Below are 24835 nucleotides of genomic sequence, written 5' to 3'. Positions count from 1 at the left end.
ACCCACATTAACAAAGGATTAACCCTTAAAAGCAGCAGCCTGTTGTATATTCATACACCTCATCCATGATGCATAAATTCCATTCAAATACAGGATTCTGTCTGGGCAGTGTCAAATTCTTCCTCTGAATCCTGACAGCGCCTTTGAGGCAGGAAAAAGTTAATTTCTTCTGATAAGAGGGCAATAAATTCTTTTTCTCTGAAAGATTCAGGTGTCCTGTGGCTGCTATCTCAGTGTGAGTCCTTTCTTTAAAAAAAGTATCCTACATAGCATAGTTTCTATTTTAACATTTTTTATAACCTACAACTATATTTAACACTACTTAAGAGCATTAATACAGCATTACTTTCTAACACAACGCATATAATATTCATTTTAATATTTGCAAAAAGCCAATCATAAAATACATGCATTTTTCACACTGCTGCAGCCTGTCTCCTATCCAGGACTGGTGGTGAAGGGGAATTGGGCTGATTTAATCCATCTTCTTTCTCATTCCCTCTCCAAGAGCTGAGTTTTCTCTTGCCTTCCCCATCTCATCCAGGAGCTATATCCCAGACAGGAGGGCACACAACACAGAGGCCCTGGTGTGGTGTTCAGGGGAGTAGAGCAGCTTGGACAGGAGCAGATGAAATTACTCTCCAAACTCTAGCAAGGGAGGGGAAGAAATAAAATAAAATAAAATAAAATAAAATAAAATAAAATAAAATAAAATAAAATAAAATAAAATAAAATAAAATAAAATAAAATAAAATAAAATATAAAATAAATGGCATGGGGTAGGTTGGGGCTGGGTGAGGCATGGATGGATTTTGCAGTGCTGGGTGCTGCCAGCTCCAGCTCTCTCAGGGCACAAGGAAACCCAGCTGGAGGGGGGTCCCTACACTCCAGGCTCCTGCAGATGGTTTTTGTGCTTACTGCCTTTGGAAAGGGAGGAAATGAGAGCAGGGGTTCAGCCTGGGAATGATGTCCCCCCTCATCCAGGTGCCTCTCAGCAATGGGAACAACTCACCACCACTGGTTGGAGGAGTTTGGGGGGTTAAATATTCAAAAGATTCAGGATGAGACTTAAAAGTCACCAAAGCTTTTCTGTTGAGATAAACGTGCCTGGTGCTTTGGCCCAGCCCTCAAGCATTGCCTGCTGCCAGCAAGGTTCCTGTTTCCTCCTTGGGACTGGCTTTGGTCGTGCTTTGGCAGCATGATGTGGTCCTTCAGCAGGGAAGTGTCCAGCCCTGGGCTGTGCCAGAGCAGGGATCCAGGCAGAGCCGAGGTCAGGAGCACCCACAAAGCCCAGGAACACTGAGGGCCAAAGGCAGAGCCCTCCCTCCCTCCCTGCTCTGAGCTTCCCTGGAAATGAGACATCAGCACTCAGGGTCTCTTCCAGCAGGGAGTGTTGAGAAATCCTCTTGATTACAGTAAAAGCCTCTAAACTGCCCAGTGAGCAGTTCTCATGTCAGCAGAGCAGCAGGGAAGGCAAAGGAACAGCTTGGAAGCAGCAGAGAGAATTAATCCAGCATCACCAGCTGAATTGTCCTGCTCCGTTTGATGAGCGATGGCTCTGGGCTGCAGAGCTGTGACCAAGATCCAAGATCCCATCTCCCTGGGCAGCAGGGGCAGTGCTGGGGCTGGACTTTGGGTCAGGCCAGTTTTGGGGGCTCAGGGAGGAGTTGGGGGGGGTCTGTGTTGGTTCTGGTCCCAGCCTGTGTCCAGACAACACTTGGGTCTCTCTGATGCTGCCCCCAGGCCCTGTCCTGATGCTGCTTTGTGATATTTTTGCTTTCTGACCTTCTGGGAGAGCCCTGGTGGGGCTGGAAACATTAAAGATGGCAGCTGCTTTTTGGTAGGGGATTAATTTTGGGTTCCTTGGGGATCAAGGTGATCTTGGAGGAATTGTGTCCTAAGTCCTCTGTGAGCAGAGCACTTTGAACTATGAACAGCTCAGGGATGTGCAGGGCAGCCAGAGGCTGTGCAGGCTCTCCCCTCCATGGATACATGATAGTCTGGATTTTCCAGCTGGGAACAGGTTCCCAAGGGGCTGGGAAGGGCGTTGCAGGTGAAGTAGCTGCCACCATGCAGGGGCTGAGGAGCAGAGCAGCTGCTGGAGGCACTCAGGGAGCACAGGGGAAGCCAGGAGCTGTTGAAATGTGCCACTGGGTTTCCCTGCCCACGCAAAGCTGCTGGGGTTTGCTTGTAGAAAAACCCCAAGACAGACTTTTGAGGGTGGTTTTTATTTCACTTCAGCAAAAGCTGGTCTGCACCAAATGTTGCTGTAGGCACGTGGATGACATTCTTAACTTCACCACGACCATCACCCATTTTTTTTCTGTTGTGTTTCAGCTTGATTGAAAGTGAGGAGATGCAAAACCTCCTCTGAAGAGCCCCTTTCTGACATGCAAAACCTGGCTTGTAAAATTCGATTTAAAAAGAAATCCAACCACCCCCAAAAAGTGCTTTTCACACGTGGGAGTGAAAGAGCCCAAAGTGGTTTCTGCAGAGCACAATTTGCCTGTGGCACTTCCCCATCCCTGTCACCCACTCCTGGCTGCTGCAGCAGGAGGGAGGGTGCACCCATGGGTGCTTTCCCTGCCAGGGCTGGTTTGGGTATGGTTGGACTGGTGGAAACAAGCAATTTGGGGTGACTGCATTAGTTTGAATAGCAGAGGATGTATCACGACATGGCACGGCCTGTCATGACAGGCTCAGTTCAGCCTGGAGCTTGTTCTCATCTCTCCCCTCCAGCTGCACTGGGTGGCTCTGCAGGTGCTCAGTTCTGCAGGTGCACGTTCAGTGACTCACACAGAAGTTCGTTAGCAGCAGTTTAATGACTCTGCTGCCCTTTTCCCCTCCTGAGGAGGGTGAGAGCAGTGGGAGGCAGTTCCACAGTGCTGGCAATTCATGCCCAAAGCCTCTGATGCCATCAGCCATGCTATGCCCAGCCTGGGCTTTAATCTGCCTTCAGTGGCAGCTGTGGGATGGTGGAGCAGGGATGGGGCAGAGCTGTGCCTGCACTGGGGGGTTCTGCAGCTGCCTGTCCCAGCCTGTCCCCCAGTGCCACCCCTGCTCTGCCTTGGGGACAGGAAAGGTGGGGATGGCTTTGAGGACAGCTGAGGTGATGATGGTTGTCCCATCTGAGAACACCAGGGGCACGGGAAATGGGACATGGGACATGGTCAGGGCATGGATGCCTTGCACACTCCCTGCAGGGCATCCCCAAGTGCCACCTGCAATTCATTCTTGTCCCCTTGGTACTGGGGTGCAGTGGGTGCCTTGCTGAGGGACAGTGGGACACTGTTTCCTCTCCAGAGGCAGCGGTTGAGGCTCTTGGACCATCTGCCATCCCTGATGGCACCTGACACCCTCCTGGCTCTGGCTGTCCCTTGGCACATGGTGGCAGCTTGCCAACGAGCTGGGCCTTAGTCAGGGCTGATCCCTCCTGCAGCTAAACCTACCTGGGACATGGGGATTGAGAGGGGGGAGGTGGGTCCTGTGCCCCTTCCCCAGTGCCCTCAGTGTCCTCTGGGTGGCTGCAGTGCCAGGGAGAGGGTGTCCCCAGGGTGCTACCCCTGTGTCCCCTCTCCCCAGGAGCCCTGTAGCCCCTGTCAAGTGCACAGAAAGGACTGGGAGGGACAATGTCTCCTTGGGGGAGGGATGCTGCTGCCTGCCTGCTCCTGCCCAGACACTTTGCTGGCTCTCTGCTCTGGGCACGGGGCTGGCAGGATTCCACCACCCAAATCCCATCCACCACAGGGACACTTGTGCCTGCTTTTTCTTGCCTGGTGAGCAGGGAGGGAGCCTCAGCTCTGCCCAGCCTCATCCAGCAGCATAAAAATCCATCAGCAGCTGCTGCCCTGTGCCCCCCATCCCCCTCAGCCTCCAGCCAAAGGGACAAGGAACAGCCTCTCTGTGTCCCCTCCCCAGTGACACTGTCCCTGCTGTCCTGGGCTCTTTGTGGAGGGATGTCACTGTGCTGCCTGGTGCCCAAGTGCCAGCAGAACCTGCAGGTGCTCAGCACCCATCAGGATGCCCAGGCCACCCCAATTCCCTCTGTAGGGCGTTGGGGTCATTGGGGGGCCCAGAGCCATAGCAGTGCCCCCGTGTGCTCTGCCTTCAGCGGTGTCTCTCTCGTCCTAGTTCCCTTATGCTGCTCCACCTCCTCAGGAACCCGTGAAGACCCTCAGGAGTTTAATCAACATCCGCAAGGACACCCTGCGCCTCGTCAAGTGAGTCCTGACCCCGCGGGCAGGGAGGGTCCTGCTGGGTGCCCAGGGATGCTGGGCACGGGGCTGCTCTCATTCCAGCGGGATGGAGGATGAGCCCCTGCCCTTCCCCTCCTGGTTCCTGGGGCTGCTCTCATTCAGGATGGAGGATGAGCTCCTGTCCTTCCCCTGCTCTCATTCAGGATGGAGGATGAGCTCCTGTCCTTCCCCTGCTCTCATTCAGGATGGATGATGAGGATCCTGTCCTTCCCCTACTCTCATTCAGGATGGAGGATGAGCCTTTGCCTTCCCCTGCTCTCATTCAGGATGGAGGATGAGATCCTGTCCTTCCCCTGCTCTCATTCAGGATGGAGGATGAGCCCCTGTCCTTCCCCTGCTCTCATTCAGGATGGAGGACGAGCTCCTGCCCTTCCCCTCTCATTCCCGCATGCCAGCACAGGCAGTGCCGCAGGATTAAAGGATTTTAGCGCTGCCTTTGAAGTGCTTTGCTTCTTCTTCCTCCCCCACCTTCCGAAGGCTTTGCTGGAGGGAGGCTGGGGATTGCGGCAGGGCCGGGGGATGCGGGATTAGGGCTCAAATCTGCCTGTGGCACTGCCCAGCCCGCAGGCGCGACCTTGGGCTCTTGCTGTGCCTCAGTGTCCCCCGATGGAGGGCAGCAGCCCCTTTTAGTCCTGGAGCACCCCAAAGCCCATCTCCTACACCCTCTGTGCTCCCCAGGTGCTCGGAGGAGGTGAAGACCCCGGGGGAAGAAGTGAGCAAAGCCAAGGTGCACTACAACGTGGAGTTCACCTTCGACACGGACGCCCGTGTGGCCATAACCATCTACTACCAGGCAACTGAGGAGTTCCACAACGGGGTGGCGAGGTGAGGGGCCCCAAACAGGCCTGTGTCACCCCCCTAGCTTGGCCTGTGTCACCCCCCAAACAGGCCTGTGTCACCCCCCCCAAACAGGCCTGTGTCACCCCCCAAACAGGCCTGTGTCACCCCCCCAAAACAGGCCTGTGTCACCCCTCAAACAGGCCTGTGTCACGCCCCAGCCTGGCCTGTGTCACCCCTCAAACAGGCCTGTGTCACCCCCCAACCAGACCTGTGTCACCCCCCCAAACAGGCCTGTGTCACCCCCCCAAACAAGCCTGTGTCACCTCCCAGCTTGGCCTGTGTCACCCCCCAAACAGGCCTGTGTCACCCCCCAGCCTGGCCTGTGTCACCCCCCCCAAACAGGCCTGTGTCACCCCCCCAAACAGGCCTGTGTCACCCCCCAAAACAAGCCTGTGTCACCTCCCAGCTTGGCCTGTGTCACCCCCCAAACAGGCCTGTGTCACCCCCCCAAACAGGCCTGTGTCACCCCCCCAAACAAGCCTGTGTCACCCCCCAGCCTGGCCTGTGTCACCCCCCAAACAGGCCTGTGTCACCCCCCCAAACAGGCCTGTGTCACCCCCCAGCCTGGCCTGTGTCACCCCCAAAACATGTCTGTGTCACCCCCCAAACAGGCCTGTGTCACCCCCCAGCCAGGCCTTTGTCACCCCCCAAACAGGCCTGTATCACGCCCCAAATTGGCCTGTGTCACCCCCCAGCATGGCCTGTGTCACCTCCGAGGCTGGCTTGTGTCACCCCAAGCCTGGTGTGTGTCCCTGCCTGATGGACATGGAGCCTCCCCCCTGAGCATCTTTCCTCTTCCGGACAGGAAAGAGCTGAGGGTGGTGCTGAGATTGGAGGGGGCTCCTTGTTTCCCCCAGGTGCCACTACCAGGTCCTTGCCATGCTCTGCCACCTCCCTCCCTGTCACATCCTGTTCCCTTTTTTTACCTTCAGGTCAGAACAGAGACCAGGGGAAATAATTCTCCCCCCCAGACCCCTCCAGGTTGGCTGTGGAGTTGTCCCTGTCCCCTCCTGTGCTGTGTTTATTTTACCCTGTGGATTATTTTAGCCCTTTTTCGACCTTCTTACCTCAGCCCCAAGAGGCATCTGGGAGGGGACGAGTGGCACACACACCCCATCCCATTTTCCTGGCATCTCTGTGCTCTGGGGAGAGCAGGAGGGCTGTGGGGACACCGGTGGTGCCCTGATGACCCTGTCCTGTCTCCCTGGCACAGCTACACCCCCAGGGACAACAGCCTGCAGTCCGAGACGGTGCACTACAAGCGGGGGGTGTGCCAGCAGTTCTGTGTGCCCTCCCACACCATTGACCCCTCCGAGTGGAGCGAGGAGGAGGTGGGTCCTGACTTCATCCCTCCCGTGCAGATGGAGGCGGGAGGAAGGCTCAGCGCTGCTCCATCTCACCAAGCCTCCCCTGTCTCTCTCCAGCTGGGCTTCGACCTGGACCGTGAGGTTTATCCCATGGTGGTGCAGGCAGTGGTGGATGAAGGAGAGGGTGAGGAGGGGGCTCCTTGCTGGGATGGCCTTTCCTGGTTTGCTGGCAGAGCCTCCTGCTTTTCCTCACTGCTCCCGTGGCTCTGCCTGTCCCCCTGCATGTCCCCAAGCCCTGAGTGCTCCTTTGTGTCTTGCAGAGCACAGTGGACACTGCCACGTGCTGCTGGCCACCTTTGAGAAGGTAAGTGCCAAGCTGGGGGCATCCCCCTCCTCCTGCCTCCATCATCCACCAGGTACAAGAGCCTGGAGAATCCCTGGGAATTGGGATGGTGCTGCTGGGCTGGGGATGTTCTGGGCTGATCCCAAATCCTGGGACTATTCCCTCATTCCTTCTAAGGCATTTGGGCTCAACTCCATCTTCCTTCCTCCAACAAGCTTTGCAGTGTGTGTGACCTCCCACAGCTACTGGTGCTGGGCTGTCAGGAAAAGCCAGAATTCCTGCAAAATGGGCTCGTAGGGAGCAGGGAGGGAGCAGTGACAGCCACAGGGTGGGTGGGTGCCCACCCTTGTGCTCTTTCCTCCCTCCAGCACAGTGATGGCACCTTCTGCGTGAAGCCCCTCAAGCAGAAGCAAGTGGTGAGTGTTGAGGTGTCCCTGAGGTGCAGTTGTCCCTGCACACCCTGCAGGGGAGGCACTCAGGGGTCTTGGGGAGCCCCAAAAGCTCCAGGCCTCTCCCAGCCTTTTGCATTGATAACCTTGAAATTGCACTCCCCTGCCTCCCAGGGATTGCAATTTCCAGGTTATCAATGCAAAGAGAGCCCCTGGATGCTGGGGGGAGGAGGACTGGCCCAAGCAGGGGTTTGGGAGCCCCAGGTGTGTGCACTGCTCACCCGTTGCCCATGGGATTGCAGGTGGATGGTGTGAGCTACCTCCTGCAGGAGATCTACGGCATCGAGAACAAGTACAACACACAGGACTCCAAGGTGTGTGCTGCACCCCCGCCTGCATCCCAGGGCCTTCCCTCATCCCTTCTTCCCTTCCCCTAGCACAGGTCTGGCCACTGAAACACTCTCAGGGCAAGAGTTTGCAGCACAGCACGGAGGTGGTGATGGCTGGGGACATTTTGTGTTGGCATCGAAGCTGTTGGAGGCAGAAAATTGAAGGATTGAGCTTTTCCCCACATCCTTTGTGGGCCCTTGGGGGAAGATGATGGCTTAGATGGGGAGCACAGGGCTCAAGGCATGGGATGGATGGGGAACATGGGGCTCAAGGCATGGGATGGATGGGGAGCATGGGGCTCAAGGCATGGGATGTGCCTTATGGTGTTATAGGACACGAAATAAAATGACACACATGCTGGAACCTCCAAGGTAAAAAGAAGGGAAGTTTATTTTCTGACTTCAACATTTATAGATTTTAAAAGTGATAGTGGATTAGAGGATGAAAGTGCCACCTTTCCAATGACACTGGACAAACCAACAGTCCAGGAAATTTCTCCTCTTCTAGAAAAGAATGTCAAACAATAATTGTTTATATAAAAGTGCGTGAGAAAGTTCATTACAGGAATGTAAACACCAGAAGGCTTAGAAGAACTTAAAAGTTCTAAGCCAAAAAGCCAAACCAGAACCCTCCATGGGGCCTCAGTCAATACATTTGTGGACGAGCTGAAACTTAAAAGTTCTAAGCCAAAAAGCCAAAACAGAACCCTCCATGGGGCCTCAGTCAATACATTTGTGGACAAGCTGAAAGCAAGGGTGACATTATGCTGTGCTGTAATATGTAAAAATCAGGGTGAAAATGGGGGTTTCTGTTTCCTTTGGCCTCATCTCCCAGCCTCCTGGAGGAGAGGAATGAGGTCCCAGGGGGTCATTTCCAGAGCAGGCAGCCCATGGACTCTGGCAGAGCCCTCTCTGAGCACCCAGCCAGTGTTTGAGAGCACAGGCTGGGGACCCCCGAGCCGAGCAGCTCCCTGTGTGCCCTGGCAGGTGGCCGAGGACGAGGTGAGCGATAACAGCGCCGAGTGCGTGGTGTGCCTGTCGGACGTGCGGGACACGCTGATCCTGCCCTGCCGCCACCTCTGCCTGTGCAACACCTGCGCCGACACCCTGCGCTACCAGGCCAACAACTGCCCCATCTGCAGGCTGCGTGAGGGGGGAGAGGGCTGGGGGCGGGCTGGGGGCTGGGGAATGGGCTGGGGTCTGGGGAACGGGCTGGGGTCTGGGGAATGGGCTGGGATGTGGGGAATGGGGTGGGGTCTGGGGAATGGGGTGGGATCTCTGGGAACAGGCTGGAGTCTGGGGAATGGGCTGGGATCTGGGGAAACGGGATGGCAGCACTGGGAATGGGCTGGCAGCACTGGGAATAATGGGCTGGGATCTAGGGAAACGGGCTGGGATCTCTGGGAATGGGTTGGGATCTAGGGAAACGGGCTGGGATCTCTGGGAATGGGCTGGGGTCTAGGGAAATGGGCTGGGATCTCTGGGAATGGGCTGGCAGCTCTGGGAGCGGGCTGAGATCTCTGGGAACGGGGTGGGATCTTTGGGAATGGGCTGGGATTTGGGGAAATGGGCTGGCAGCTCTGGGAACGGGGTGAGATCTCTGGGAATGGGCTGGGATCTCTAGGAATGGGCTGGCATCTTTGGGAACAGGCTGGGATCTCTGGGAATGGGCTGGGATCCAGGGAAACAGGCTGGCAACGCTGGGATTGGGCTGGCAGCACTAGGAATAGGCTGGGATCTTTAGGAATGGCCTGGGATCTCTAGGAATGGGCTGGTGTCTCTGGGAATGGACTGGGATCTCTGGAAATGGGCTGGGATCTAAGGGAACAGGCTGGCAGCACTGGGAATGGGCTGGCATCGTGGGGAATGGGCTGGTGTCTCTAGGAATAGGCTGGCATCTTTGGGAATGGGCTGGCATCTAGGGGAATGGGCTGGGATCTCTGGGAATGGGCTGGGAATCTGGGAATGGGCTGGCATCTTTGGGAATGGACTGGCATCTCTGGGAATGGGTTGGTATCTCTAGGAATGGGCTGGCATCTGTGGGATTGGGCTGGCATCTCCCACCCTTGAGCTCTGCAGTCCCTCTAGTCCCACTGGGGATGCCCCTCTTGGGAAACAGGGTGTCATTTTTTCACAGAATTCACAGAATCACTGGGCTGGAAGAGGTCTTCAAGATCACTGAGTCCAACCCAGCCCCAACACCTCAACCAAACCCTGGCACCCAGTGCCACATCCAGGCTTTGTTAAACACACCCAGGGATGGGGACTCCACCACCTCCCCGGGCAGCCATTCCAGAACTTTATCACTCTTTCTGTGGAAGACTCTTTCCCAATATCCAACCTGTATTTCCCTTGGCACAGCTTGAGACTGTGTGCTCTGGTTCTGTCAGGAAAAAGAGCCCAGCCCCAGCTGAGCACAGGCACCTTTCAGGAGCTGTGAGAGTGATGGGGGCACCCCTGAGTCTCCTTTTCTCCAGGCTGAGCATCCCCAGCTCCCTCAGGGGTTCCTCACAGGGTTTGTGTTCCAAGGCCCTCTCCAGCCTCGTTGCCTCCTCTGGACATGCTCAAGCATCTCAATGTCCTTCCCAAACTGCTGGAGCTGCTGCCCAACCAGTGCTCTGGGAATGAGCTGGCATCTCCCACCCTCGAGCTCTGCAGCCCCGCTGGGGATGCCCCTCTTGGGAAACAGGGTGTCATTTTTGGACAGGTCTCCTTCCAACGCTTGGTTTTCACCCCTCCCTTTTTTTCCCTGCTGCCCCAGCTTTCCGAGCCCTGCTTCAAATCCGAGCCATGAGGAAGAAGCTGGGCCCGCTCTCGCCCACCAGCTTCAACCCCATCATCGCCGCGCAGAGCTCGGACTCCGAGGAGCACTCGGTCAGTGCCTGGCTGAAGGTGGGACCCTGGCCTCTCCCACCAGGGTGGGGAGGTTTGGGGATCCGTGTGTCTCTGAAGAATAGGGTTTGTTTATTTATTTATTGCAAATTTGTCTTGCAAGAAAATGCAGAGTTGATCTTACAAAAAGAAAAAAAAAAAGAAAAAGGAAAAAAGGTTTTTGGCTGGGTATCCGTTCCCTAGGTTTGAGCTTCTTCCTGGGGCATTTTGATCCCACTGAGAGTGGGGTGATCAGCAAAATGGCCCAGGGAGGATCCTCACATCCTCACCCCATGATCCTCTGTGGGAATGTTCCTCACTCGGGGTCACCAAATGTGCTGGTGTTCACAGGGGTCCCAGGACGAGGGAAGAGATGAGAATCTTGACTCCATGTTTCAGAAGGATGATTTATTATTTTATGATATATATTATATTAAAAGAAAATTATATATTAAAACTATACTAAAAGACTAGAAGAAAGGAATTCATCAGAAGGCTAGCAAGGAATAGAAAGGAATGGAATGAAATTTTGTGACTGACCAGAGAGTCTGAGACAGCTGGGCTGCCGTAGACATCTTTTTGTGAAAATCCTTTCTTAGGATTTTTTTCCCTTCTGAGAAGCTGAAGCCTCAGAAACAAAATGTAAACAATGGTTATCTGCTGCAGTGGAATGCATCAGGTAAATTTTTGATTGACTTATCTTTGGATGTTTATAATTAATGGCCAATCACGGCTGAGCTATCTCGAACAGAATCTGAGCGAGCTGCCTTTTGTTATCATTCTTCTCTATTCTATTCTTAGCTAGCCTTCTGAGAGGAAACCTTTCCTTCTATTCTTTAGTATAGTTATAATGTAATATATATATCATAAAATAATAAATCAAGCCTTCTGAAACATGGAGTCAACATTCTCGTCTCTTCCCTCATCCAAGAACCCCTGTGACCACTGTCACACTGGGCTGTGATTGGCCATTAATTAAAAACAACCACATCAGACCAATCACAGATCCACCTGTTGCATTCCACAGCAGCAGATAATCATTGTTTACATCCCATTTCTGAGGCTTCTCATCTTCTCGGGAGAAAAGATCTCAGCAAAAGGATTTTTCCTAACCTATGTCCTGACCATGCTCCCCGCAGTCCTCGGAGCACATCCCGCCGGGTTACGAGGTGGTTTCCCTGCTGGAGGCCCTCAATGGGCCCTTGACGCCGTCGCCGGCCGCGCTGCCCCTGCGGGCCCTGGGGGACCCCCCCGGCGTGGGGACCCTGCCCTCCTACGGCAGCGAGGGCCCCCTGCCCGCCCTGAGGGCCCTGGCACCCCTGGAGCGCCTGCCCGACTGCGGCCCCGCGGGGCTCAAGCTCAAGAGGAGCATCTCCAAGTGAGTGCTGGGGTGGGTGTGGGAGGCTGGGGGTGCTCAGGGGGGGCCGGGGGATGTGGGCAGGGGTGAAACCCTCTGTTTTGCCCCTCTGGCCAGGTCCATCTCACAGAATTCCTCCATCCTGCCCGAAGAGGAGGATGAGAAGTCGTGCACTGAGTCAGAGCTGAGGGTGGCCAGGAGGAGATCCCCAGCCCGGCATGAGGAGGTGAGCATGTTACAGTGGTGACAAGGGTCTTCAAGGTGAGAGAGAGGCGAGAATGTTGACCTCATGTTCAGAAGGCTTAATTTATAGTTTTATTATATATATTACATTATGACTATACTAAAAAGAACAGAGAGAGAAAGGTTCTCAGAAAGCTAGCTAAGCTAAGAATAGAAAAGGAATGAATAACAAAGGGCTGTGTCTCAGCAGAGAGTGAGACCCAGCTCTGCTGTGAGTGTCAGTAAATCTAAACATCTACTTCAGACCAATCACAGATGCACCTGTTGCATTCCACGGCAGCAGGTAACCATTGTTTGCATTTTGTTGCTGAGGCCACAGCTTCTCAGAAGGGAGAAAAATCCTAAAGAAAGGATTTTTCACAATAGATGTCTGTGACATGAGCACTGTCCAAAATCAGTACAACTCCTTACTGGTAGTAAGGAGTTGAGGCACTGGAGGGGCAGCAGGTTAGGGGGAGGCTTGGGACCAGAGAAACTGGCTGGGGTTGCCCCTTCTGGCTCTTCCTCCATGAGAATGCCTGCAGGAGATGGGCCGTCCATGCTGAATATCCCCCATCCCATCCTTCCCATGGGCTCCTGTTCCAGGAATGTGGTGCAACCCCAGAGAGTGAAAACCTCACCCTGTCGTCATCAGGAGCCATCGACCAGTCCTCCTGCACTGGGACACCCCTGTCCTCCACCATCTCGTCCCCAGAAGGTACAGCATGGAGGGGCTTATAGGTGCTGGCAGGGCAGGAGGTGGCATTGTAATCTCAGGACTGTCACACTGTGGGGGGATGCAAAGAGGGGTGGCATGGCCCTTCTTACCCTGCCATGGACATTGGATGGAGCCCCAGGGTGTCACCTCTGCTTCATCACCTGTACACCTGGAGATGGGAATCACAGGGGCACTGATCATGCCTGGTTTGTCACCCTGTGGACACAGAAATGGGGGGCTGTGAGCCCTGGGGATCTGCTGCTGGCAGCTGTGCACCCATCACATCTTCGTGGCGTGCAGCCAGTTCTTCTTCTGCACCCCACTCCTCCTCATTAGCCCCTGTTCCATTGTTGGGTGCTGTGCCATGACTCCCACCCGTGGGTGGGGGTTCCAGCAGCCCCCTCAGCCCCTGCTCTCCCCCAGAGCCCGTGAGCAGCAGCCTGGCTCAGTCCGTCATGTCCATGGCCTCCTCCCAGAGCCAGCACTCCCAGCTCAGCACCGACACCGTCTCCTCCATGTCTGGCTCCTATATCGCCCCTGGCACGGAGGAGGAAGAGGAGGAGGAGGAGGAAGAGGAGGGGGACATACTCCCCTCGCCCGCGGCCGCGAGCGCCACAGCCTCTGATGGAGAGGTGGGGACTGGGGGTTGTTGGTGGAGCCCAGCTTGGAGAGCTCCCCCATGGGATGTAACTCCCCCTGCAAAACCACTGGCACCAGATTTTCTTTTTCTTTTCCTTCCATCTTTCCCACCTTCCTCCTACAGTCAACACCTGTGGAGTCCCCGGATGATCTGAACTTTGTCAGCATCTCTGCCGAGGAGCGCGATGCCGAGGTAACCAGAGCCATCCCCCAGGGGACTGGGAGTTGTGGTGTCACCTGGCACTGTGGGGAGATCCCAGCTGTGCCCAGAGGTGGGAGCTGTGGGGGAGATCCCAGCTGTGCCCATACTGGCAGCTGTGGGGGAGATCCCAGCTATGCCCATACTGGGAGCTGTGGTGTCACCCTGCACCATGGGGGGATCCCAGCTGTGGTGTCACCTGGCACTATGAATGATCCCAGCTGTGCCCATGAAGGGGGAAGCTGGGCAGTGGCCCCCTGTTCCCCCAGGGCTGGACTGGGGAATGTGCTGCCCACACATCCATGTCCCTGTGGGCTGCCCTGGGGATGCATGGGGCAGTGGGGCTGTGCCCCACCAGTCCTGGTCCATGGAACCCCCAGGGCCAGGGATGTTCCCCCAGAGGGACCTGGGAACAGCCCCTGGCACAGCCCTGGGCTAACAGTCCCTGTTGCCTCTCCCTGTGCCACAGGGCAACGATGTGCTGGAGGACGAGGACGCCTCTCCCACACAGGAAGACGGTAAAAGGCCCTGGGTCGTTGTTGTCCCCTCACTGTCACTGTCAGTGGGAGGTGCTGTGCTGTCCCCAACTCCCCACTGCCATCAGGGAGAGCCCTGGGGACCCTGGGCTCAGAGGAACATCTGTCACAGCAGGGACACCCACGGGGGCTGAGCACAGGGGGTGGGGGAGCCAGGCAGCCACGGGGACCAGAGAGCTCAGGGTGGGACATGGAGCAGCCATGGCTGGTTTTTCCATGGAGCAGGACCCAGTGGTTTGTCCAAGGAGACAAATGGGAAAGAGGCTTCTCTGTGTGTGTGTGTGTTTTTTCCCTTGCCAAGGTCTTTTCTCAGATCTCTCAAACTCTCCCCTGTAGAAATCAGTGTCTGGGCTGATTCCCATAGGAAGGGGCTGCAGAGCTGTTCCCTCTGGGATGCTGTCCTCACTTTGGCCTGTCCTCAATGTGCTTTTGCAAGTCAACACATGCACATTGAGGGCTCCTCTCGCCTCCTCCCTTGAGCTCAGGCAGCCAAGGAAAGAGAGAAAGAGGTGGTCACCTCCATGCCATTGGCCACCAACTGCCCTGGATTGCTTTTGGGCAACAGGGAGGCCCACAGTGTGCCCCCTCCCACATTTCCAAGTCTCCTTTTAGCAAAAATACAACAAAACTATTTCCCAATCCAACCTGGATGCTCAGCCAAGCTGGAAAGCAGGAACACCCATGGATCACCCATCCCCAAATCATGGCCTCTGACTGCAGAGAGGCTCGTGCTGATGGGGAGACTCAAGTATAACACATAGGAGCAACCAGGGGCTGTGGTGGACATCCATGGGCATCCCAGCAGCTCTGGGAGCAGGATGGCCTCTCTCTTTAGGACACAGTCCTGCAGCTGTTCTCAGCAGGGCTGCTGGCACATTTGGGAACATCCCTCCTGAGGTTCAGTCACCTGCATCTGATGGATGCAGGTAAGACCCTGGAGGCTGATCTCTTGGAGAAGCGATGCTAAGAGGCAGAGTTCCCTCCCTCATCCCCAAAAGCCTCCATCCCCCCTGCAAAAGCTTGGCTACGGCTTCTTTTGCCCCACGCATCCAGCTACTGCCTGTTGCTGGCATCCCCGCAGCTCTCACGGCGCCGCTGGTGCTGGAGAGGCTCCTGCAGGAGGTGATGGGTGCCACCACAGCCTGGCTGTGCCAGAGGGAAGGTCTGCCTGAGCCCTGGGCAGGTTCATGCTCATGCCCACATTGTTGCTGTCCCGCTGCGAGGGGAGGAGCAGCCGGGGCCGTGCCCAGGCCTTATTGTCCACTCTCCACCCGCTGCCACCCCGATGCATCGTTCCTGTGTCGTTTCTTTGTTTTGGAAGAGGCTGGGGAGGGGAGAGGAGGAGCCCCAGCAGTCCCAGCCCCAGTGCCAAAGGCGGCCGCGGCGGTAACTGCCTTAACTCCCTTCCAGGCCCGAGGACAGGCGCTTTCCTCGGTCTGAGCTGTGACAATAACAATGACATGGGCATCGCACACGTGAGAGCGCTGGACAATAAACTGTGCTCTGAGGCCTGCTTACCTGGTGAGTGGCCGTCTGCTGAACATGAACTTGGGGTGGGGGGGACAGTTCCGCTCTTCCCTGCATCCCCCCAGCCCTTTGCATCCATCCCTCCTCTCCCATCACCATCATTCCCACCATTCCTGCCAGGCTGTCCTCACTGCACCCCTCCAGCCGTCCCTCTGTGGGGCTGAGCACCGGCCATGTCACCACCCATAGGTCAGGGTGGCCTGTCCAGACTGGGATGTCCCCAGGCAGCTGCAGGCTTGCTTTGCTGGGATTCTCTGTCCCTTGGCCAGGGGGCTGCTGGCACCCCAGGAGGCACCAGCCCTCCTTAGGAAGGTGTTGTGTGGCACAGCTGCAGCCTGGTACAGGCTTGTGGTGGGCACAGCAGCGTTTTGTGCTGGGGTGTGATCCACAGGCAGTCCAGCTGTGCTGCCTCCCAAGTTCAGGGAGATGGGGTGTGTCCACCAGGTCATCTTTCTACAGAGCCCCAACATTCATCCATCTTTCCCATTTCTTCATGCTTTCTCCCCCACCCTTCTTCCACTTTTGTTTCCTGCCAGCCTCTCTCCATCCCTTTCTTTTCTTCCTTCCCCCCAGGCTCCTCCGTCTGTGTGAAAGTTCATGTTCGCTCTGTGCCAACACGGTTTCCTCCACCCACGCTTGTGCCCCTTCCCTGCCCAGAGTTGCCCAAAGGTGACAAATGTATTGAACACCCCTGGCTCCTCTGTGGAAGGGGGCAGTGGGCTGGGGACCCTGCCCAGCCCTGCAGGCTCCTCTTCCTCAGCCTGTGTGTGGGGAAACGAGCCAAAAAGCCAAACCAGAACCCTCCATGGGTCCTCAGTCAATACATTTGTGGACAAGCTGAAAGCAACTCTGCCCGTGCCTTGCCCCTTCAGCTGACTTTGTGGCAGGTCCCAGACCTGCAGCAGGTGCTGGAGAGCCAAGAGGGTGGGTGAAACCCACTGGAGGGGGGAAATCCTTTCTTTTCCACTGCTCCTTTGGGAAAGCCTCCTCTCCTGCTGCCTTGCCTGTTCCTGGTGGTTTCTGTGCTGGAGAAACACGGCTGAGGCTCTTGGGGAGGAACACACAAGCCCTGTGTCCTCTCCATCACCCTCTGTCAGCACTGGCTGAGTCCTGCTGGCCTGGGGGGCTGGGGAGGGAGCTGGGGGTGTCCCAGCAGCACCTCTGCTTTGCTGGAGGGCCTGGCAAAGCCACCCCTGACTGCATCCCCCTTGGTTGTGCTGGGGGGAGGATGAGGAAGGGGGAGCTTTGCAGCCCACATGGCTCCAGCACAGGGTCAAGTTCTTGCTCTGCTGTGAGGTGTGCACAGGGCTGGCATGCAGGAGCTGGTCCCTGGGCTGAGCCCAGCCAAGGATGCCCTCTCCATCCTTTGGCCACCACACCTGCCCACGTGTCCAGCAGCTGCAGCCCTCAGCACCAGCTGTGCTGCATGAGAGGGGTGATCCAGCCTTGGCCTTTGTGGGGAAAAGCAGAGGCTGAGGAGGTGCAGAGTGGGGCTTTGGGGCTCTCCATGGTCCCTGGGAATGGCAGACACGGTGTTCTCCATCCCTTTTCACTCCCTGTAGGATACAGGGCATTTTTTCCACATAATAATGGACAGTGATCATTGTTTTCTGAAATTTCTTTTTGAGCTGTTGTACCAGTTTGTGTAGATCACTGTCCCAGTTTTTAACAATCCATTCCAGTAGGTGTTGTAGACAAAATGTCCTATTACACATCTAACATACATTTTGGTGCAGTTTTTGGCAGGATTAGCTGAAATCACATCCTGCTCTGTAGGTGAAGTTACAAATACATGGATTCAAGTGGTTACAAAGCTGTATCTTTGTGTCACCCACTGTTAAATTGTCACAAGGGGGTGACAATTTAAGGGGGTTTCCATAGGATAAGGGGGTTTCCATAGGATAAGGGGGTTTCACACACCCCCTTATCCTATGGACACTGGGATGGATTCAGGGTCATTATCAGGAGACATTTCCAAATGATAGACACAGTTCTACGTCCAAACCACAGCTTAGGCTCTCAGAATATTACTTTCACATATAAACCCCTGTTATTCTGTCTCCACACAACAATCTACATGTGTGTGACTGTTTTTAAAAGCCCATGCTCAGTGTTCCAATGGATCTAATCCCATTCCTACCACCAGGATTTAGTGCTTGGTACATACAGAAGCACTCTGTGTTGCTAAGGCAAACACTGTGACCTTACTAGTGATGGGAACATAAGAAAATTTGATTGAACACCACCAGAATTTAAATGCCTTTTCAAATTTCAACGAATAAAAGTCCCTTTTCCCATTCAGTGGTTATCCCATAACTGCAGGAGTGTAACCACAACTGAGCTGGAATACAGCTGGGTGCTGAAGCCACTGCTTTGAGCAATTTCCAGACCATCAACCAGTTGGTCATTAGCATTTGGATATTTTTGATATTTGAAGCTGATCAGTGTGTATTTCCAAGAGCAGATAGGGAAGACCTTAAGAGTTGAGCTATAGTGTTCAAATAATTAATGGTTGCACCCAATTGATCAGTCAGAGTTTCAAGATTGATACTGTTCAACACTCCTATTCCAGTTCCCAATATATCTGTTACATGTGTGAGATAACAGCCTCTGGTTTAGGCAGGAAAACCAGACAGTAAAAGAGGTATCTGTAAAAGATAAACATTTTGGTCTGATAGCAGGAACATTGGTCTGCATCTCTTTAAGGACTAGGATTAAACAATATTTGTTGTTGCTCAACCAATTTGACCTTGAAATGTTCAGAGTTGATTTTATAGGTTTTGGAGAAGTTTTTGGAGCAGTTGTGGAGGTTTTGCTGGGCACCCTTAAACTCTCTAGAGTACAGTCAGCTTCTACATCATAAGGGGTTAGGATCAGTATTGTGTCTTTAAATTTACAGTTCTTTAGGCTCATGGTGAGACAGCCTGGGGCTGTTCCATGTTTTGTGGTTTTGTTTTGGCTGTGTCATTCCTAAAATCTCTCAGGGCTTGTACCCAGTCCATGAGAGCCCCACTCAGTGATTGTAGGGAAGGCAGCTGCATCCTGGCCCTTGAGATCTGTGGTGTTCAGAGTCTACATTTCCAAGTCCATCAAGTCTCTTGGACAATCTCCAAGCTGGTGGCATTTGATAATGATGTTTTTGTCCTCTCTGTAATGGATGGAGGCGCAGGACGTGGTTCCTCAAAGCTTCTTTTGAAATCTCTGCAGATTTCAATCTGGTGGGAAAGAGCTTTGTGAGGAGGCAAAAGTCCCCATCCCAGGGATTTTAGGACATGAGGTTTAACTAAAACCTCCAGAACCATGTCCTTGTGTGGATCCTGCAGAGCAGGAGCTGCAGGGGCTGTCCCCAGGGTTCAGAGCATCCCCTGGCTGCAGCCTCTGCCACAGGCAGGGTGGAAAAACAGCTTTGGAAAGAGAAACTGGGGAAAGACATCTGCCAGAGAGGCTTGCACCGAGGTGGGGGAGCTGCTGTAGAGAACCTGAAATCCCCAGAGGGCTCCTGCTAAATGCTCTGAGTTGTGAGCAGTGGGCTGGGCCAGCCGGTTGGGTTTCACCAGGATGGATTTGGGAGCTGGGTTTCACCAGGATGGATTTGGGAGCTGGGTTTCACCAGGATGGATTTGGGAGCTGGGTTTTACCAGGATGGATTTGGATTTCACCAGGATGGGTTTGGGTTTTACCAGGATGGATTTGGGAGCTGGGTTTTACCAGGATGGATTTGGATTTCACCAGGATGGATTTGGGTTTCACCAGGATGGATTTGGGAGCTGGGTTTCACCAGGATGGATTTGGGTTTCACCAGGATGGATTTGGGAGCTGGGTTTCACCAGGATGGATTTGGGTTTCACCAGGATGGATTTGGGAGCTGGGTTTCACCAGGATGGATTTGGGTTTCACCAGGATGGATTTGGATGGATTTTGGTCTGCCCAGGGCAGCTCTGGCAGCAGGGGAGACCCTTCCAGCAGCACAAAGGGCAGGGGGTGGGTGGGCACAGGGCTGGCACCCTGCTCCAGGGCCAGCCCATGTCCTGCTGCCCCAGCCCTGCTCCTGTCAGGGGTGCACAGAGCACAGCTGGGTCTCTGCACTGGAGCACTGCAGTGACTTAGGCCGTATCAAGCCCTTAATGGGATTTCCGTGTGCATGTACGTGTGGTCCTGTTTAATTATCCAACCCCTCGGGGATCTGCAGATTTAACGTGCCTCGCTCTCCAGCCTGAGCTCGCCGTGAAAAGCCACTCGAAATGGCAGCTGTCACCTCCCATAAATCAGCAGGCAGCAGGATTTTGTTGCTCCCCCTCTGAGAAAGCCTCAGCCCTCGGCCTTGGCATGGCCTCACACAGTCCCTCAGCTCAGAGCTGCCCTGGGCACAGGGTTTAACCTCGCTGGAGGGTGCAGCCAAGCTGCCTTAGGGGTGCACCCCCTTCCTAAGGGCACCACGCAGCCTCTGATGGGTTTGGTGGTGGGACACAAGCCACGGGCCGAGCTCTGCCATCCCCCTGCCCTGGCAGCCTGCAGCCTGAGAGGAGGCATGGGGGGACCCAGCTGCCCCCGCACCACAAGCATGTCACCCCTCGGTTCCCTTGACACCAAACCCCGGGGGGCTCCAGCATGGGGACCCTCACCCCATGCCTGGTGGCAGCTCCTGCCCCCTCCCGGAGCCGTTCACAGGGGATGAGACGCCCAGGCCCCGCTGCCACCCCGTGTGCTGCTCGTGTGCATGTCCCCGTGTCCCCTCCCCGTGTCCCCGCCGCTCCTGCCTTCACCTTGTGCCTTCTGGTCTCTTCTGCCACGCAGCCGCCGTGCCGGACTCCTGCCCCATTAACATTGAGGAATAGGTGAGACCATGAGACCCCAGAGCTGCATCTGCCCCGTGCCCTGTCCCCCGGGGGGTTGGCACTGCGTTGTCGCCACTGCTGGTGGCCCCCTCACTGCCCAGGCCAGGGGACATCCCTTGGTGCCTGACCTGCAGCCCCACAGGGCACCTGCATGTGGCCTCTCACTGGGCATGGGTGGCCCCCTTCATTTGGGTTATTTAAACCCAGCGATGGTTGTGCTGTTCTTCCCTTTGGCCCTCAGCATTCCTGAGAAATTGGGGTTTTTAGGGGCTCCCCAGCCTGGACAGGTAAGTGCAGGCAGGCCCCAGTCAGACCTCAACGAGGGCTGGGGAGGTGGGCGTCCCTTTGGGACAATAAATCACACCCCCCATGGAAAAACAAGCCCACCAGCGGGTTTTGGGAGCCCCTAACCCCCTGTTTCTCCCTCCAGGCCCAGAGGCAGCCAACAACAACGTGGGGCTGCAGCAGCCCCGGCCCCGCTGCCCCCCTGGCCCCCCGGACCCGGCAGCGCCCGCCCTGCCCGTGTGAGGGCCCAGCCTGGGGGGCACGGAGCCCCCTGCCCGCCCAGAGGGACCCCGGTGTCCGGGCACCCTGGGCACCGCCACCGCCACCCCTCGGCTGTACCAGGACTGATTTGCAAAAGAAAAGACGGTAACCTCGACTTCTCTGCGGGGGCTGAAAGCCATGTTACCTTGGAGCCCCCCACTGGCACCTTCCCATTCTCCAGCTCCAACAGGGATGGGCTGGGGTCCCCTCCTGCCCCCTTCTCCATCATCTTACACCCCCAGGCTCCTCTTCTCCAAGTGTGGAGCAGATGGGACAGGGTCACCTCACCAAGGGGTTCTGGGATGTGGGTGGGTGGGGACAATGGGAGGACGCTGTTCAGGGCCGTGGGCTCTAGGATGAGTGTTGGGATTGGCATCCTTGGTGCATGAGCTGCTGACTTTCATGGGGGGCTGTCTCCCCCCAGGTTTGCTGGCCCATGGCCCTGCCCTGCCATGAGCTGTCCCCATGCCATAGGATGTCCCCATTCATGCACTGGCAGTAACTCTGCCCCCACAGCTGCCCCTCGCTCTGCTCTCCTCCTGAGCAGCATCTGGGCTCCTGGGCCTGGCCCCAGGGGTGGGCAGGAGGCCTGGTACTGACCCCAGCCCATCACCAGCCCCTGGGCATTGACAATTTGTCCTCTGTCTTCCACCCTGCTGTGAGCTCAGGGCTCTGGGCTGCGCCCTCTCTCTGGAACAAGTGCCAAAAGTGTCACCCCATGCCCCCCGTCCTGCCCTCCCCATAACACTTTGTAGCAGGGGGTGGATGAGGCTGTGGGAGCTGCCCCCATCTCCATCCCCATCCCTCTGGCCAGCACTGGGCTGGCAGCATAAGTGGATTTACTCCAAGGGCAGACACACAGGGATAATAAAGCAGGAGGGACAAAGCCACAGACCTTGGGGGCTCCTGGGGCCACTGGCAAGGCCAGGCTCCGCTCCAGAGAGCATCAGGGACAGGCAGGAATCACTTGGAGCAGCATCAGACCCTGCATCCCAATCTAGCAGGCTCTGGAGCTGTTTGGGGCAGCCCAGGGTGGGAGCTGAGCCTCCCTTTTCCCCCCTGGTTTTGTCAGCGTGGCAGCAAAGGCCACCTCCTCCTCCTGCTCTTTGCAGGACAAGCTGCATTTCAGAGCCACCTTAGCACAGAGATGTTCCTGCACTGACAGCAGGGTCCCTGCAGGGGTGGAAGCAGGTTCCCAGTGCCATCCCCACGGCAGAGAAATTGTGCTGATGATGACTGTGGCTCCTTGAGAGGGATGAAGCCCTTTTGGGGGCTGGGGGTGTTGTCTCTGCCTTGCTCTGTGTGGGTCCTGCCAGAGGAGGGTTTGGAGCCAACCATCCTGCTGCTTTCTCCTCTGGGCTGGCTGTGTCTCCTCTGAGCTCAACAGCTCCCAAATTCCCCCTGGGAACGCAGGGCTGGGTGTTTGATCTCCAGAACGCCATCCTGTGGCATGCCAGGTGGGAGCTGCAAACACAGGGAGGGCTCAAGCGGTGGGGACAAGCCCTGTGCCCCGTTTGGGGACATGCTGGGTGTCCCAGCCCTAAGGAGCAGCACCCAGGAGCAGCTTTGGAGGTTCACCATCATGCTGAGCTGAGAAATCCTCGGCAGCCATCTCTCCCTAAGCCTCCAGCATGGGCAGGGGAGGGAAAATCGAGCTGGTGCTCCTCATCTAGCAAAGCCCAACCTTCCCGGTGGCTCCAGAGGGGACAAGGACAGCTGGCCTGGCACCCTGGCACAGGCAGCAGAGCAAGGAGGGCTTGGGAGAGGCCGGGAGGGTTTTCTGGCTCCTCTGAGCGGTGCCCCCAGGGCTGCAGCAGCCAGCCAGCCAGACAGACAGACAGACAGACAGCACGGGGTGGCTGCGAGAGCGATGCGGAGGAGCCGGGAGGATGCTGCGGCCGGGCTGTGAGCAGGGAATCATCCTCTGGGTGGCACAGGAGAGACGGGATTTGGGCACGGGCGGCAGCAGCGCCGTCCTCGGCCGCCCAGGCGGGGTTTGGGCAGGCAGGAGCTGCCAGGGGTGGAGGGTGACAGCCCCTCGTTCCAGTGACACACCTGTCAGGGATTTAAGGAAAGAAACCAGACTGCTGCTTATGATTTTGCTTTGAGCATGTTTTGGATTTTAAGAGTATGTTTAATAAAGGGTATCTTATGTCGACAAAGTGTCCAGAGTGATTTTGTGGCGTCAGGGTCAGGGCAGTCGGGGTTTGGGGGATTTGGTGAGTAAAAACCCTCTTTGGCTGGGAGCACCCAGGTAATTCCTCCAAAACAGCCCAGCTGATGCAAACGTCCTAAAACACTTCCCAACCTGCATTCCCAACTATCCTAAATCCTGCCAGGATGGAGAAAGGGCAAATGCAAACCAAACCTCTGCAGGAAGAGTCTGGCCTGGGCTAGAGGCATCTTCCTGCTGTGTGGTGTGGGTGGCTCTGTCACTGCTGCATGGGTGAGGACACCCAGAGGGAACTTTTCCTGGGGGAGAAGAGGAGCAACAAAGAGCTGGGAGCTCATGCAGGAGAAATCCTCCAGTGGTGGGGAAGAAAATGTGTGCAGGGAGCTGAAGGCTGGAAGGTGAGGAGGGCTGTAAGGGGGTTATAATTTGGGCTTAGTAGAAGGGGCTGATGATGGTGGGGGGAAGCAGCTTGGAGCTGAATCAAAGTCAAAATCAGAATCAATCAGATTGGAAAAGGCCTCTGAGATAGTCGAGTCCCACCCATGACTGAAGCTGGGGGGATTGCCTTGCAGATGGTCAGATCCTTCAAAGAGATCCTTCCCTGGCCTCTGTTAAAGCTCTCAGAACAGCAGTTAGGGGGCAAGGATTTCTTCGAGAAGCCTGTGGCTGTAATTTTTAAAATTAAATGAAGGCAGAATCCATCCTTTATTTTTGGAGCCTGCCAGCCCCGCTTCTGCTTTGCCCTCACCACTGTGGGTGCATCAGGAGCAAGAAATAGGATGGGGGCACAGATAGGAGGAAAAGGGCTGGGGGTGCCCCTGGAGGGGCAGGACACAGGTTTGCAGAGAATCACATAGAAATGGTTTGGGTTGGAACACACATCAAAGATCATCCAGCTGTTGAAGTGAGGGGGAGAACGACCATCCTATAATGCATCGAACTCCAACTTTATTGATCGATCCATCACTTTAAATAACAGTGTTAATTAACTTCATGCATATTCCAAAATACAGCTTTATGATAGGCTAACAGAGAAAACTCTAACCACTCCTTTTGTTTTACAATACCGTTGATTGTTTACATCAAACAAAATCAGTGTTCTCACTGTGATACGAACGGTTCTCAAAACTTCCATAACTGTTCCCAGGGTGCCATCTTTTCCCAGAGAGGATGTTACCTTTGTTATGGGAAGACTGCCTGAGAACTTTATTGCTTATACAAGGATGCCTGAGAGAGACTAATTGTTTATAGAAGTCAGGCTGGAAGCTGCTTTGAAACTGCTTCACAGCTACCTGTTACTTTTCTCTCAGCTGCATGGCTTCGTGGCCTTTTTCTTTAAGCCATGCTTGAACTAAACTCCCGACATTTCCCCCGTCTTTTTCTTTAAAAGAAAGGAGGTTAGTTTGCCACATTTTCTCTATCATCCTACTAACCATCTTTTGGATACAGCTACAGAAACAAGGTAATATAAGTAAAAGCAATAAGAGTACTCCTAATATCCCTATAGCATATGTTATAAGGTTTCTTAGCCAGGGTCCCAATCCAAAACTTTTAAGCCACCCATCAATACCTAATCCTTCTTCTTCCTTAAGCTTATTAAGTCCTAGCCGTAGCTCTTTTATCTTAGCATGAATAGATACAGAACGATCAGATAAATTCATGCAACACATTCCTTCAAACTCTTCACA

General features: G+C 55.2%; 1 protein-coding gene across 4 annotated transcripts in view; it reads left to right on the top strand.

Annotated features, from left to right (window-relative positions):
- The window catches only part of RNF157 (ring finger protein 157), a 29322-nt gene extending 6211 nt beyond the window's left edge, over positions 1 to 23111 (top strand). The window contains exons 3-21 of one of the 4 annotated variants that reach the window (XM_058817134.1): positions 4132 to 4220; positions 4935 to 5081; positions 6310 to 6427; positions 6521 to 6587; positions 6724 to 6767; positions 7115 to 7162; positions 7438 to 7509; positions 8512 to 8671; positions 10286 to 10398; positions 11535 to 11773; positions 11870 to 11978; positions 12581 to 12692; positions 13116 to 13324; positions 13456 to 13524; positions 14000 to 14048; positions 15477 to 15587; positions 16167 to 16262; positions 20388 to 20428; positions 20859 to 23111. In XM_058817134.1, the coding sequence (XP_058673117.1) occupies positions 4132 to 4220; positions 4935 to 5081; positions 6310 to 6427; positions 6521 to 6587; positions 6724 to 6767; positions 7115 to 7162; positions 7438 to 7509; positions 8512 to 8671; positions 10286 to 10398; positions 11535 to 11773; positions 11870 to 11978; positions 12581 to 12692; positions 13116 to 13324; positions 13456 to 13524; positions 14000 to 14048; positions 15477 to 15587; positions 16167 to 16262; positions 20388 to 20428 (1893 nt within the window). In that variant the 3' untranslated portion in view covers positions 20859 to 23111. Of the gene's footprint in view, positions 1 to 4131; positions 4221 to 4934; positions 5082 to 6309; positions 6428 to 6520; positions 6588 to 6723; positions 6768 to 7114; positions 7163 to 7437; positions 7510 to 8511; positions 8672 to 10285; positions 10399 to 11534; positions 11774 to 11869; positions 11979 to 12580; positions 12693 to 13115; positions 13325 to 13455; positions 13525 to 13999; positions 14049 to 15476; positions 15588 to 16166; positions 16526 to 20387; positions 20429 to 20858 lie in introns of those variants that run through there. The other 3 variants (XM_058817136.1, XM_058817135.1, XM_058817133.1) reach the window with 3 other exon arrangements.
- Positions 23112 to 24835: the final 1724 nt, after the last annotated feature.

The sequence above is a fragment of the Ammospiza caudacuta genome, chromosome 19, assembly GCF_027887145.1.
Source record: "Ammospiza caudacuta isolate bAmmCau1 chromosome 19, bAmmCau1.pri, whole genome shotgun sequence".
NCBI lineage: Eukaryota > Metazoa > Chordata > Aves > Passeriformes > Passerellidae > Ammospiza > Ammospiza caudacuta.
This window is presented reverse-complemented; position numbering and strand designations above follow the sequence as displayed.